At 38.7% G+C, this 15,955-nt stretch overlaps 2 protein-coding genes across 2 annotated transcripts in view; both read right to left on the reverse strand.

The window, feature by feature from the left end:
- Window positions 1-313: 313 nt before the first annotated feature.
- Window positions 314-4,359, reverse strand: LOC103142509 (C-factor). The gene is made up of 6 exons (XM_007558605.2): window positions 4,116-4,359; window positions 3,840-3,891; window positions 2,963-3,150; window positions 1,262-1,426; window positions 779-889; window positions 314-524 (listed from the first exon to the last, which is right to left on the reverse strand). Exons 1-6 carry the CDS (start codon window positions 4,266-4,268, stop codon window positions 411-413), a joined length of 783 nt encoding a protein of 260 aa, XP_007558667.1. The 5' UTR covers window positions 4,269-4,359; the 3' UTR covers window positions 314-410.
- A 10,736-nt stretch (window positions 4,360-15,095) lies between these two features.
- LOC103142510 (calretinin-like) overlaps window positions 15,096-15,955 on the reverse strand; it is a 22,889-nt gene continuing 22,029 nt past the window's right edge. Inside the window, exon 11 of the mRNA XM_007558606.2 lies at window positions 15,096-15,815. Within this exon, the coding sequence (XP_007558668.1) occupies window positions 15,699-15,815 (117 nt within the window). The 3' untranslated portion in view covers window positions 15,096-15,698. The remainder of the gene's footprint in view (window positions 15,816-15,955) is intronic.

A 15,955-nucleotide genomic window follows, 5' to 3' on the forward strand; every position in this document is an offset into this window, starting at 1 on the left:
ATCAATTAATTGATAAACACTTTCATTGACCAGGATTATGTAGGGTAGTCATATCGCATGTTCCACAGGGAGCATGCGATATGACTAGGTTGCCTTTATTTTACAACTGCTTCAGGCCTGCATATATTTAGCCGTCATCTCCATTTGTTGATCAAAACGAATTCGGGTCTTTTTGGTCATCAAGTGACGACCAAATTATATCAGATAAACATACCTTTTCAAAGGTCTGTTGAAGCAAAAGTGGAACTTAAGAGACAGACTTTCCACCTAATTTGTTGTAGGCTCGGCTGAGAAGCGATTTCTGGCAACTCGCTGCCTGTGATGCACATTTATTAAGATAAATTCACACTTGTTACAATTTGGTTGATGTCGTTATAATCATCCTGCTTGTTAACATGCTGATCAACAGGTCACCATGGCAACTGCTCTCCCGTAAAGCTCATAAATGACCCGTGCTCCTTTTCAGTCAGCCCACTGATCACAGACAAGACCGATGCAATGCTCTCCTCGGGACTCAGAGGCGCCTGCAACAAATAAAAGCAAAAAAAAAAAAAAAAAAAAGAGACCACGTCACCATAATGCTTCTCAAAATGAGCAGGACGACCTTCCACACTCCAAATAAAGCCATCACATCCAACAGATTTCAGTCCACAGAGCACTTTTCATGTTATTTCAAATTAACTCTAAATGTAGAATCTCATTTTGATTTTCTTTTTGTTTTTAATAGCTTTCCAGAAAAAAAGCCAGGGCACAAACATCACCCACAGTAGGTTCTTACCTCAGAGCCTCCCATGTCTGTGCGAACCCAGCCGGGATGTATCGCCGTGCAGAGGATCCCATCAGGCTCCAGGTCTATGGCCAGACAGCGACTAACCATGTTCAGAGCACTCTGAGGAGACAAGCAGCAGGTAACCCGAAATTTACCTACACAAGGTTAAATATCATCACGTTTTCTAACCAGAACACCTGGAAATCTCGACAGTATAAACCAAAAACAAATCCAAACAGGCCTTTTCTTCTTTTTAAAAGCAAATCATGGGAATCTTGCCGCAGTGTAGCAAAGGAATCTCCATCTTAGAGTGTTTTTGTATACATGCAGTTAATTAGGTCACAAACACGCCAAAGGCTTCTCCTCATAGCCAGCTGGTCAGAGTGCTAAATTTGCATCAACTTAAACAAGTACGAAGAGAAAAAGAAACCGCATGCATGTGGAGCCCCAGTCAGTGGTACCATCATGTTGATGGTGCCAGTGTTTCAGTACCTTGGATGCTCTGTAAGGGTACCATCTGAAGGTGTTGGCCCCCTCGCCCCAGTTAAGCTCCACAGAACCCAGCAGAGACGACACGTTAATAACGGCTGCTCTCTGGATCCCCATTGTTCTTGATGCCCCTCTGCTTGCAGCCCGCTTTAACAAAGGCAGGAATGCCTGACAGAGGACAAAAAAAATAAATAAAAATAACACATTTGTAGTTCAGGATCACAATCAAAACCAGACATTTACATTCAAGCACAACCAGTTTGATGGCCAGACGCTACTTTATTTTTTAGGGAGTTTTTTTCTTTTAATTTCAAGAGTCTGCAGCAAGGCCGCTATCTGAAATGTACACACTACGTTAGTGCTTCCCTCTGGTGGCAGCATAAGAATTACAGAAAGTTCCCATTAATTTTCTAATAAATCTAAAAACATATCGTAATAGTTAATACAGTTTTAAAAAAGGTGCCATCTATGTTGTGCATCTGATTGTTACAATCTCAAGATCTTTCAGCTGATTTAGTCAAAGACAAAGAGGTCCAAGCTGGCCAGAAAGCAAAAAAAAAAAAAAAAAAAAAAAAAAAAAGTAATGTAGGAAATCTAAGTCCGTGTTAACATTTTCAGAAAATGTTAACATTTTTTGAAAAATGTTAAATGTTTCCAACCACAGAATTCAATGCAACTCGTTGGGACATTGTGAGCGAGTTCTGCATGATCACGACATGGAAGGTGTTACAAATAAATATCCAAAGAGTGTGTGATGCATTTCCTACCTTAGAGTCAGAACTCTGTAGAACCGCACTTCAGTGCAAATCTACTGATCTTGAGCAGTTTTGCATAACAAAGCTGATCCTCTGCATGTGCAAAGCAGGAAGAATAATACACAGAAGACTCTCTTAATAACTTATGAGGACTCAAAACAATGTGTTTTGTGTTTTCTTTTTGGTATAAACATCTAAAAAAAATACCCCTTGAAGTTGTTTCACCCTTGGCTTCAAATGTGTTGATTATGCGAAACACAAAGTATCACATTTTAAAAGGTTGTGTCCAACTGTTTGTTTCTGATTAATCATTTATTTTCTAAGTGGGAGAACATTTCCGAGAGAGAGAGAAAAAAAAAAACAAAACAGCTTCAGATCTTCAAATGAAAACAGAACACTTGCTGTGATAAAGACAAAATATAAGGCTGCAAACATCAAATGTTAGAGAGCTTTCTTTTACTTGTTACAAGATAGAAGGATAAAGTTTTAAAGCCCTCAGCAAGAGAACAAGTACCAGATTTCCACTCGACGTGAGTCACTGTTCCCAGTAATTACTGAGGGACTTTATGCAGGACTATGACCTTGCAGTTTAAACAAAAAAATGTCCTTCAAACTTTGTGTCAGCAAGAATCTATCCTGCTGGCAGGCCCCTGATTAGTGCTCATATTTTCAACTGCACAGGGTGCTGCTCTGTCGCCTCTGCCCCGTCCTCTAAGGCTTACCACAACCAAAAGTCCTAATTAATATTTATGACATGCAGACAGCTCGGGGCTCTGGGATATTAGTAAAATTTCTTTACCAAGGTCATTTTCATGTCAGTGTCCTATACAATCAGAAATAACCCACGCAGTGTCCCGCTTACGACGGGGAAAACAAATGCGCGATCTTCTTTGAAAGCGCTTTATGTTATTTTTTTTGCCGTCTGAATTGTTGGGCAGCTTCAAATCACCTTCGTTATCATCAGAGGAGCGACGGTGTTGGTGTGGAAGTTCTCCATCATCTTCTCTGCCGTGACAGAATGGAGTTCGGCCACCACGTTGATCCCTGCGTTGTTTATCAGGCAGTTCAGGCCCTCGTCCTTCACCAGCTGGCCGACCTCCTCAACACATTTCTCTATGCTCTCCTGATTCACTGCGTCTACATGAGAAACACACAAACACAGCAAATGACCCAAAACAAACCAAAATCCTTGTCATGTGCAAAATCCAATGATTCCAGACTCAAATTGGATTGATGAACAGGTAGGTTAATGGATGAATTAATGTATTGATACCTTTTCCTTTTTCCTTCCAGCTACTGCTGAATAAAGAAAAACAGAAGGCCTAACGGACAGATAAGCTGAAAGACTTTCAGTTTTAGCCTTATTTTATTAACACTTTTTTTTATTATTATTGTTTGCTGAGTTATTCTGTTCATTTTGCTTTCCATCTGGAGGATGTTCATTACATGATAGTTATTTTCTATCTCCTTACTGTCTTCTCCATTTTCTTTCCAGCTACTGCTGAATAAAGGGCAAAAGAAACAAACAAAAAACAACAAAACAAAGTAGTAAATCTTCAAACTCAAATCTGGAAAATCCAAAAAAATAGACACAAATTAAATATGTTGTATGTATGTTTTCACTAGACAATATATTTTGCATACTGTTGCGTTACTATTTTTTTCCCTCATGTCTCATTTGTAATATTACACTTAAGCCACAACGCTGCATTTATATTTTGTGTCGCATTTGACTTTTTTTTTTATTTTTATATATAAATCTTATGATCACAGTTTTGTATTCTATTTAATCATGTCATGTTTCAACATTATTTCTTTCCTCTTACCCAAAGTTACGATGTGGACGTTGGAGTATTTCTGGACCAGTTCCTGAAGTTTCTGTAAGTCAAAAACAAACATGAAGTCACTGACTTCTCAAGGAATTGTTTTGGTGAAAACACAATAGCGACATCTGGTTGACTGTTTGTCAAGCTAATTTCCTTTCTGGATCTTTTCTGCGATCCTTGAGAGCTCGTCATGGCTCCAAATTATATTGCCATTTTATGAATGAGAGAATTAAAGCAGGGAATCATAAGAGACTTTATTTTAAAGAGTCAGAGTACCTGCGCACCGGTGAGGTTTCTTGTCGTGCCTATAATTTTCCCCGGTGAGAAACCTCCACTCGCCAAACTTTCGACCATCTGCAGCCCGAGTCCGCGGTTTGCTCCTGTTATCAGCACAGAGCCACAGTTTTTAAAATTCACAGCCCCACTCATCGTTATTATTACCTCTGTTTCACACGCAGTTGTCTATTAGCATTAGCTTTCCTTCCGGATATTTCTAGCAATGTTCTTTAATGCGATCCCTGCAGTACCTATATATTACCAGTAGGGGGCGGGGTGGTACCACTGAAACTTGTCCAATCAGATGTTTTGCATGGCGGAAACCTCCCAACAGAGAGGTTCAGAAAACAATATCTTGAAATACAACTTTGACGGTCGGAAAACATTATTCCTCAAATCAAAGGCAACTATATTTGAGCTCAAAAGAAAACAAAATGTACAGATTCTCTGGTTTTTGTGGTTACTTTTTGTCTAAATTCTGTATTTTGGGTCTTGTATTTGAAGTTATTTCTTCATTTTATAATGTTTTAGCCCTGCTTCTCTAGCAGTATAATTGTACTGTATTGTATTCAGTACAGTACACGGAATAAGTAAGTATTCCGTGTATTGTACTGCAGCGGTGCCCAAGTCCAATCCTCAAAAGCTGCTTATCCTTCAAACTAGATCATGGGTTCTCAAATCAAGGCCTCGAGGATCAGTGTCCTACAGTTTACATGCATGAAAGAATCAAAGTAACATTTCAGGTATGTTCTTGATCAATGGATAACATTACAACATGATATCAAGCTCAAAATAGTCTATTTTACATAATATCCCTTCCCCCCTTTAAGCTTTTCTGGTTTCTTTAATCTATGAGGTTACAAAGAAGAATTAGTCTACTGCCTCCCAGTATTGTTCCCATGTTGGTTCCTACGCTCTTAGCTAATTTAGTGTATTTTTTTTTTTCTGTAATTAAATCCATCAGTTTACAGATCATGTGTCTGATACTGTTCTGATGCCATTAGGGTCCTCAACAACCATCAATCATGACCAAAATGTTTGAAATAAGCAGAAGCACAGCTGTTCTACCAGGGTAGCCAACTTTTAAGGTTAAAGTTCAAAGGAGAATGGTTAGGAGCCAGTATAAAGTGGAAGGTTACCATTTTGTTGCTTAATGGTTTACACTATTAAAGACTAAAACCATTATTGTTCATATCTTTATTTTCACACTAGCACTGGAACAAGCCAGCCTGCGCTGGAGCTTCACCTGGAAGACATAAGAGCATAAGACGTGTCTTCTGAACTGCTTATACGAGGATTTCGAGAGAGATCTTGTTCTCTTTGAACAATTTCTCTAGTCCTCATTGACGCTTGCTTCAGTGATCAGCCCCACAACATCATAGGTCTTTCTCCATATTTAGCAGTAGACACACGAATCTGATCCATATACCTATTAATCTTTAGTCTATATTTTATCAAATTCCTTGTTTGTGCGCACAGCTTGGCCAATAAATATGATTCTGATTTGGAATCAGAATAGCAAAAAAAAAAAAAAAAAACAAAACAAAAAAAAAACACTTATTCATCAGACAAACATGATGCCAAAGTGGAAATGTTTGTGCAAAATTAAAGTAACAGCAGAAAACATATCTAAAACTGTAGGATAAGTAAGAAAATGTAGTTTAGATAACACTTACAAATCTTCAATTGCTTTTTTAGCAGCACCATCGAGCCCACATGAAGTAAATGAAAAAAACCGAGTTCAGTTTCAAAGGTTTTATTGTTTTAGTATGCAGTCTTGACTTAGGGATAGATAACAGCCCACAAATCAGTCAGCCTCAGGGTCGTGGTGACATACAGCCAGAGAGACTCAGGAATTTATAAAGGTGCTTCAAAGGTGCAAAAGTCCCGAAAAAAAACCTTAAACTGTAATTTGTATTGAACAGGGAGCCGGTGAAAAGCGATCAGTAACGCTGGAACATGGAGGCACTTGGAGGATCTGGTCAAAAGCTGAACAGCTGCAGAGAAATTTTACAGAGGCAAGTAAAAACATAATTAAATACTTTATTTGAGAAGAAATCAAGGAATGAACTGTCTCTCTCATAGTTTGCGACGTCTTAGTGCTCAATCCACCAAATTTGCTTAACTAATAATCTCCATGCTTAAAAGTAATCGGAGAGGAGTTGAAGCCAGATTTTTGCAACAGAAATACTTCTTAATCAATAATTAATAAACAAATCCACAAATTCTCATCTAGCATTTTACTATGCTAAGAAATAATGTAGGGAGCAGCACAGACTGGAGATTTCCCTGGATCTCTGAGCAGCAACAAGTGACTCTGAGAAGAGTTAACTCAGTAGACCGGCTTCTTCATCACCAAAGTTGAATTCTGTGCAATAGAAGAGGGCAGACTTTCTTTTTACCATGACCATATCTAAACTCGATGTACTACATATCTCTGTTGCGAGAAACTCCCATCTTGACTCTAAAATCAGAAACTCTCAGTATTGACTTTACATCCTTCCATCCCATGTGACTTTAACAACTAGACAGTTCAGCCTCGATGAAGACTAAGAGAATACCAAAAGCAAAGGGAATTTGCTGTTTGCTCTTAGTCAGTTTTCAAACATTGAAGTGAAGACGGAGAAGCAGAGTTAAGGGTGACAGCACAGCCGATGGAGCTTAAGCAGTCCCAGCACACAGATGGTTTCTCTGGCAGCCCCCTAAATCCAGATTTCCTTAAAGCTCCCAGTGCCTGGAAGCAGCAGATATCCCAGGTCTGCTGGAGGTCACTTAATTTGAAATTTGGCTCCCGTGCTTTCATTTGCAGATGTATTAGTTTGGCACCAGGCAAACAGTGCAGATGATGAGCTGGTACAATATGGGGTGCAGAGATGTGCTTGTGTATCTGGAGAGTGCTTAACATCTTGGCCGAGTGGTGTCTATGCTGCAGTACTCTCTTTAAATAAACTCCAGGGGATAAGAGGAGGTGTTGCTGCCATTTTGTCTGTGCTGCCTTGTGAGATATCTGTAACTTTAGACTTTTTGGTTCATTATGCATTAAATGTTACAGGCCTAAATTACTATTTTAGATTATTTGAAGTCTTCTTAAAACTCTTTAGATATTGTATATTCTTGATTTTTTTTTACAGTATGAATCAAAATGTTTACATGCAACCCCCCTGGTAAAGAAGTGTGAAAATTCCTAAAACGTTCACAGATTCTTAATTCACGAAGATCAGGGTTAAAATAAAATAAACCCAACTGGATTGAACGTCTTAAGAAATATGTACATTTGTTAAAAATATGTCCAGGAATGGAGTGTTGCAGATGTGGACATGAAGAGCATTTCAAAGAAATGTGTTTGTGACACTGAAAGCTCTTTTACTAACATTTATCAGTCTGGTGTGAAGGACGGAGAGCAGGCTGATGTCAGAAGACGTGAGGTTTCTGGGTGTGATGTGAGGCTGAACGACGTTGGAGAGCTGAAAGACTGGCCATGCGCGTTTTTGTTATTGTTGTTGCTGTTGGAGGGGATTGTAGATTTCAAAAGAAACGTGGTTAGATCAAACACGGTTTGCATCATGGGAGAAGACGTGAAGGTGTTTGAAGACTATAAATAGCTTGATGTTCATCTGGAAAACAGACTGGACTGGAGACGCAACAGTGAAGCTGTCTAAAAGAAAGGACAGAGGAGACTCTACTTCTAGAGGAAGCGTAGGTCCTTCAATATGCTGCATATCGTCTCTAAGTCTGTGCTAAATAGTAAGTAAAGTTCATTGATAGAGCATTTTTCACAGACATAAAATCACAAATAAAAATCAACCTTAAATTATACAAAGAAGCAAGCATTAGAAATGCAATCAAATCATCACATAAAAGCCTGGGGAAATAAAATGCCTTCAGCTGCTTTTTATAAACCTCCAGAGTCAGCAAAACAAAGAAGCAGGGGCAAAATCTTCCACAGTCTTGGGGGCCACCGCCTGAAAGGCCCTGTCCCCTTTAGTTTTCACCTCTGTACGTGGAACAAACAGTTCCACCTGTTTTTGCTGTCATCCGTGGGGGCAGCAGCATCAGGAGTCGGGGACCTAAAAAGGCTCAACAACCTGATAAAGAATGCTGGGAATGACTGGAAAAACCTCTGGAGATGATAACAGAAAGAAGGATTCTTCATGAAATAAAGACAATTATTAATTTGAGTTGATTAGCACATAACCAGGACTCAGTATCTCTCTGACACTTGATAAGATAAGTGAGTACTTGGGTGTAACTAAAGAAAAATATTGTGTGAAATAATTTGACCAAGTAAGGTCTCATTACTACTGAAGTGTAGTGGTCTTAGAATGGAGCCTTGAGGCACTCCATCGCTGATGGATGTTTACTTCAAACCAGGGAAGAGCTGTTGATAATGTTAAACTATTGAAACAGGGATTTCTAAGTTTTTTTGGCAAATGCACTCTTTCTTTGTATTTCATCTATCATCCAAGACTGCCTCTCTTTTTACAACATGTACTGACCACCTCGGATGCTCAATGCTTATTTCCCCAGGTGCCAACAATATAACTGGTATTATAAAACATTTTTACACCAAAATCAATATTTGGTCCATATCTCAAAGCAAAGCAAGTTTGAGCATGGAGTGTTCAAACTTTCTTTATGTCTAGCTACCTCAGTGCCACAATTTCACATATTATCTTAACAACACGTTAAGCTGTTTACGCTTGTAAATGTCAGAAAATCTAAAATGTCGCTGCAAATCAAAAAGAGTCGTTAACTTTCAACTCATAGCTCAAGTCTGGCAGTTTGAGAGTCAGGCTACATTAAGTGCATTTTTTTTTCTGTCAAGTATTTCAGATTTTTGCACCTAACTTTTTATGCACGAAACAAAGAATAACTTTTGAAATGAATAATAAAAGTATTTATTGGTAACTGTTGGAAAAGGAACAGTTCAGTTGGAGGTCCAGGAAAACATGCAGAGGAGAGGAAGGCAGCAGGCATTCGGTTAAGACAGAGGTGAAACATGATTGTTTGGCGATGATGTTTATAGTTAAGTTGTTAAGTTGGTTAAGTGGTTAAGTTGTTTGTGAGTTGTCCTGTGTTGTAACTCCAGTGGTTACTGTGGGTCTCAGGTATATCAATGCTCAGAAGAGCGGTGGTGAAGGACTTCCAGGTAAACTCTTTGCCGCAGGAGCAGATCAGGGAATTGCCCAGGGACCGTGATGACGCTCGAGTAGAAACACATCGTGAGTTTCTGCGAAGTGATTGTAAATCCCTCACAACTGGAAAACAGAAAAAAATCAACAACAAGTAAAGCTGGATTCACACAAACAATGACGACAAGCTGGCAGCTAATGACAGCAGGCATATGGCTTGGCGAGCATCAAACAGAATGGTCTGTGTCTTGGTGGATTGAGACTCTGGGGAAGGTCACGTTGGATCCAAGGATGACTGAGTTTGACGGAGGCTGGAGTTTGGGAGGAAACCTTCAGTTTGCTTTTTACTTTATTCTAAAGCGTTTCTTTTTGCAGCTGAAAAGCAGAATTGATCAGAAAATACTTTTCTACCTTTAAAGGATCCTCACTCACGTGTCCTTATTGAGTCATTTTATATCAGCACGCTGGTGGGAAGTAAGCACGACAAAACCAAGTCTGGTAAGAGTCATGCGATTAAATGAAACATTATTGGAAACATTGTTGATTACTGTCTGTAGGGGTTTTCAGTTTTCAGTACAGCCACCTTGAGTTGGAGGGCTAACTTTTCTCTGGGTCATTGAAAATCATCCTTTTCAGAGAATTGTCACTCCCTGAAGCCCTCTACTTTAGGTTTATTGAGCTTTAAATCAACACTTAGTTTATAACGGCATTGTCTGGTGGTAGCTTCACTACAGTTCTCTGGAGGGTAATTTTCCACTATTAGAGCAAGAGCTTCTGTACACGGTGTCCACCTGTTCAGCAACAAGCAGAGGAGCCTGAGATTTCCCACAGGGGTTGTTACTAAAAAATCAAGTGAAGAACTGTATAATAAAAGCACAAATAGGATAATCTCCAGTTGGCCAAAAAATTCAACTCTGAAATCAACGAGAAAAAACCCCAGATGATGCTGAAACTGAATTTAAAACTTGTCACAGGTTCTTTTCACAAAACAAAAATAGTCATTAGTTTGGGTCAAAATTTCAGGATCTGACCCCAGGTCATGCAAAGTTTTTATTTACTTCTAAATTTGGAGAGACATACAGTTTTGGATAAGCTTGTAAAAAAAGAAAAAAAAACACAAAGACATAATCTCACCACGTCAGAGTAAGAAAAAAGTTTTTAATCTTTAACACAGAGCACATCTATTGGGTCGCTTTCTTACAATATTGCCAAAGCCTTTTTTTCAGGTTGCTGCAGAACCTGAGCATCTTGCTTTGTGTCTTCGGATTTGTATTTGCATTTGTTGTTGAGTGCTTTCTGTTCTGAGGTAAGATGTTTACATCTACTCCAAAGCTGTCCCTTTAAAACGACCTCTTTGGGTTTCTGTGAATCATAAAAGATTAACAGAGACAAGACTTAAAACTCGACGAGGTGAGTAATTAGCTGGAGGAGACTGTTCTCATATTATTTGGACATTATGCTTTTAAGACCAGTCCAAATCATACTGAACCATGCAGCTGTTGATCAGATTTGTGTTTCTTATCACTAAGTTGCGATCAATACATTCAGTGTCTGTCAAAGTTGGCGTTTGATGCGCAGTCTGACATTTAGTTTCTAAGTGGAGCATGTTTGCGTACACAGGCTCAAATGTTGTGGATGGTGTTTGATCTTAAGTTTGTAGACCGTACACGAATCTAGGTTGGAACATCCACTTCACTCATCCAGTTTACACGAGCTATATTTAAAGAAGTCATCCATAAATCAGCAGGGTTTCTTTCATCGATTAATAAATCATAAGTGTTACCCTCTTATGTTCATATTCTCTCCATTCTCCATGCTCAGCAAAGAGTATCCAGCTGCCTGCAGCCTATATTTCAATGCTTTATCACAATTGGATAGCTGCGTGATTGTATTGGTCAGCTATTCACTCACATAACTATTTTTCATGTACAAATATGAATAAGTGTCATCTTGGTTTTATTTTGAGGCATAAGCTCGATGTAAGATTTAGCGTAGTTTGTTATCCTGAGGCAGCTTTTTGTTTGCCAGAGCGAGAAAAATAATGCAAATCAGTAGCTGGCATAAAATTGCTTTCAAGTCACTAAAACACAACAACAACAAATAACAGTCGCAGGATTGAAGAAATAATATCTGTTTTCCAAGAGCTCTTAATAAAAAACCATATTTAATTTATAAGTTGTAATCATCTATTTACTGAAAAATGAATTAGTCAGTAAAGGTATCCATCCGTCTGCGATGCACCACATTTTAAATCCTGCTGACAGCAGTAGAGTGACTGACTGACTGACTGAAATGAAGCACGGCGTCAGTTTCTGCAGAGGACTGAGGTCATGTGCAGCGTACTGAAAAATGCAGAGCACAAAAAAACCCCCCAAAAAACATAAGTGCCTCAAACTTTTTACTAACAGGCTGTCGATTGCCATGATAAACCGACAAGAAGCCGCACACAGTTCTGCAGAAGAAGGAAACGGAGGGTTTGCAGAACTGGTCGACAAAAACGTTCGGCGGGAATTTGTATCCAGCCTCGCTGTCTAAGGGCGGTGGAAAGCAACATACAATAAAGGAAATGTGTCGACCCGGTTCCCAAATCATACCTCCCAAGGAACAACCTTCCAAATAAGGATGCAGTTTCTTTACAGTGTGCGACCATGCGAACATACAGTACATGATGGAGCTATGACTTCAACAAAACCATCTTTCCTAGTTAGTTCTTCCTACACCCAATGTGAAATAAAAATGTCCTCACTGAATACCCCACTAACAAATAATAATAATAATAATAATAATAATAATAATAATAATAATAATAATAATAATAAAAAACCAGCAGAAAATCTTTGGGAGAAAATGACACAGAATAGACACGTTCACAATAATCACTAGTTTGAGGAACAAAACCCCTGTAGTCTGATACCTCTAAATGAAATGATGTCATCAAATTTGTGAAAAAAGGTAGAGTTGTAATTTCTACCTTCAGCACGTTATCACAATAATCCTCCTTACCATCCACTGATCTTGACATTAGCTAAAGCACTTTACTCACCAGCTAGCAAGTCAGTCTTCAGTGAAGTGTTTCTGAAAGCAAAATCCTAAAATGTTTTAACTTGTGAAGCAGCCTTCACCTTTCTAAATATTACAAAAATAAAAAAAAGAAACAACTCTAAGCCATCAAATGCTGTAGACAAAACATTGTTATAGCCAAAACCCAAAAAGTATATTTGAATTAGCACTTGTTTCCTCAAACATACTCATATATGTTACACGCATGCTGTTTTGCTCCATCGTGTTTGTCATGACCACATTTTTAGCTAATGGACGCATCATCTTGCATTTTGGTGAGTTTGTCCTAAAATCTTCTCCCAGATGGCAGCAGAAGGGAGCGCTTAGCAAGCATCGATCCAGGGATTGTAGATGCATCCCACCTTCTGTGCTCCCTTCACTTCCTGCAAGTTTATGCTCATACTTAATGCTTCTCCTCAAGAAGGACGCGACAAAAGTTTACAACTTTAGCAGCAATAAAGAATAAAAAGCTTTTTTAGTGACGTGTGACTTTGAAACACCAGTTCACCAGTTCCTTGAAGCATTTTCTTCTCCGATTGTCTTCCCTTAGTCCTAATGGATTTATTTAAAAGAAAAAGAAACAGCTGAGTCATTTATGACTCCTTTCTCATTTTTTTCCATTTTAGTTTTTCAATGAGTTGAATGCTTAAAAAAGTTGAATTAAAACAAAAAACGGACATTAAACCAAGCAGATATCCTGTGTTTTTGTTGTGGATTTCACATAAACCGCCCAAATGACATTTCAGGAAAGTAATCTTTAACGGGAACTATCAAAGAACTGAAAAGGTTAAGCAAATTTTCTTTACTTTTACTAAAAAAAATAAAATAAAAAAATAATACGGATCCTAACAGAAATTTTAGACCCAAGTTCTGGTTCTGAGCAGCTGTGAGTCACATAAAGATTTAAATGCTTCTGATTAATTGATTTGCAGCTGCTCTTCTGTGCGATGGGAGTTTGTGTGCGTGCTGTATTATTCAGGTTGCCTTAAAAGCATGTCAACTCAATTACAAGGATTTTACTAGAAATATCATGTACTATCCTGCAGTCTCTGGAGGAACATCTCTGCTCAGCTGCAGGAAAAGTCTCCCATCTGCAGATCAAATGGAGAGCTTGAAACCTTTCGCAGCAACCAATGGAAATAGGCACAAAAAAACCCCAACTTTTGAGCTTGTCAGTTTTAATCATTTTTAGTGTTTAATTCTGCAATATTTCATTTTAGCTTTTGAGTGTTCCTGAAATCTAACACATCAGACACACTTTTGACTTTCTTCATGGGCTATGTCAGATAGGATTATCATTTGATTCTCCATTATTAAGTTGCGTGTTATGAAAAATAAGCCACATCCACCACAGTCCTTCTCTTTCATATGATTTCTTCTTTTGAGCCTTCCTTTTGCATGATTACTCTGGTTGTGAGGCTTTCTGTGATAAGTTTCACCTGAGTAAATGCCTGCTGGGCACCTCCCTTTGGAGGGTTTCTAGGCCCCTCCTACCGGGTGGAGACTCTGGGGAAGACCCAGAACCTGCTGGAGGAACAGTAAATCCATCTGGGCTGTGAAAGCTTTTGGATCCCCTAGATTGAGGGGTGAGGCATGTCAGGATTTACCACCACAACCCGATGTCTGATAAACAAAACACAATGGATGAATGGATGTTTAAGAAATACAAAAATATGAGGAAATATTGTCATGCAGTGGCTCTACATGTTTGGTTGAAAGTTGTAGTGTTTATGTGTTTCATTCTTCCTCAAAACTTCCAACTTCCCACTGAGGTTGAACTTCCAAGAAGGAAATTCAGGCGTTTCTCACACACTTCATCCTCAAACTACGCCCTGCTCCATGTCAAAAGTCTAGTGAAACCTTCAGAAATGAGAGATCACCCACTTTGTTAGCTACATTAAAGGACTCACGAAAGAGGTCACATTCTGTAAACTATAGGCTAAAAAATCTGCTTAGCATGCTACATATGCCGGTGGTGTCAGAGGCAAAACTTTTATTCATTAAATTTCAGCCATATCAGACCATATCTGGTCAGTAACCAACACTCTCAGGCCTCCGCCACCCAGCATTTTTTTTGTTTTTAAACTGTTCGGTTTCGTTGACTCTCCCAACATAAATGCAAATGATTCTGGGCCCCATCGTTGATCTTCTTCTCCTTTGCTTTGGTGCTTCTTATTGTATGACTTTATAATAACTGCAGCTGACTAAAATTCACAGACATAGTGATCTGTACACTTCAGTGCAACACCTCCGATATGTGTTAATGGTGTTACTTGACACGATGCTCCCAAAGTGTGTTTTCATTGTATCAAATTTTATTTATTTATTTTTATTGGCATATTTAATACCTGTTAATCCCTGAATTGATACTGGCTCTAAATCATCCTTGATTCCCTTTTATGGTGTCTTTTTTATTTTGCACACTTCACAAGTTTTCTTTAGGATTTGGTTTTGAGCTGAGCATTGAAGAAAGATTTTTGTCAACCTTTTCTCTGTTGGTTTGGTTCACTAAGCTATGGGAACAAAAACCCAGTGACATCCTATTTTCAATTACTAGATTTGATCAGAAATGTATGTATATGTTGATAAATCAAAAAGTTTCTGACGTTATGCACTCTAATGCAAAAAAAATGATCCATATATCAATAAAATATTTATTTTAAGTGCTTTTACAAGTCTTTATCTGTATCCCACCCGCATTTTAAAAATGTCAAAATTTCTGTGCTTCGATTAAACCAAAACTATACAAATTAAACAGGTGCAGATACTTCACAGAAATACAATCAGACAGTTTTATCTTAAGATACTTTATTAATATCTTCTGTTGACAGCATCAGCCAAAAACAAACATTGAAAATGAAAATCATATCATGGGAAACGGTACACACGGGTTCTAATGGTTTCAGGAGAAGGAAAATATTCAGAATTTAAATGCTATCAATCAGCCACATCTGTCTGCATGTTTGCCTATACACTGCAGAGCTGACAGAGCGAATGAGCTGGATAATGAAGTCGGGTCAAGGACTGGGAGTTTGTTTATTCTGTGGAGTCGAATTTTTGCATCTCAGGCAGAGCATGGACAGGGATGAGGTCAGAGGCGGTAAATTAGGACAAGCTCACAGTAAACAGGTAGATGGTTAGCACTGAGAGGTCATTATTCACAAATTATGACTTTAAAGAAGAAGAGCTATCTTGTGCTGACAGTGCACGTATCATTCCGTCTTTTTCAGAATGGGAATATTTGGGGGGAATGAATGGGGAAGGGACGTGTCTGGCACATGCACCATATGTTGCCACTCAGCTGGAAATGGGTGAGAGAGAGAAAGAGAGAAAGAGAAGACAAGGCAGGCAGAGAGAAAACAAAGATATGCAAATGAAGAGAAGGAAGAAGTCACACAATTGGCTCTCTGCAGAGGACGATTTCCAGCTCTCCGCGGTAGAGCTTCCCACCGTCGGACAGGCTCATGATGCTCTCCTTGTAGCCCATCAGATTATTCACATCCACATCCTGAGGACAGAAAAGGAAGAAATCAGGGATATGTGAAGGATTTTGGTTTGAGTTCATATTGTTACTGTTGCTTTGCAGCATTAACATCACATAAAGTAAAAGACAACAAGAAAAAAATCTGGTCCAAGCTGCAAAAAATG

This window comes from Poecilia formosa, unplaced genomic scaffold, assembly GCF_000485575.1.
Source record: "Poecilia formosa unplaced genomic scaffold, Poecilia_formosa-5.1.2 Scaffold97, whole genome shotgun sequence".
Lineage (NCBI taxonomy): Eukaryota > Metazoa > Chordata > Actinopteri > Cyprinodontiformes > Poeciliidae > Poecilia > Poecilia formosa.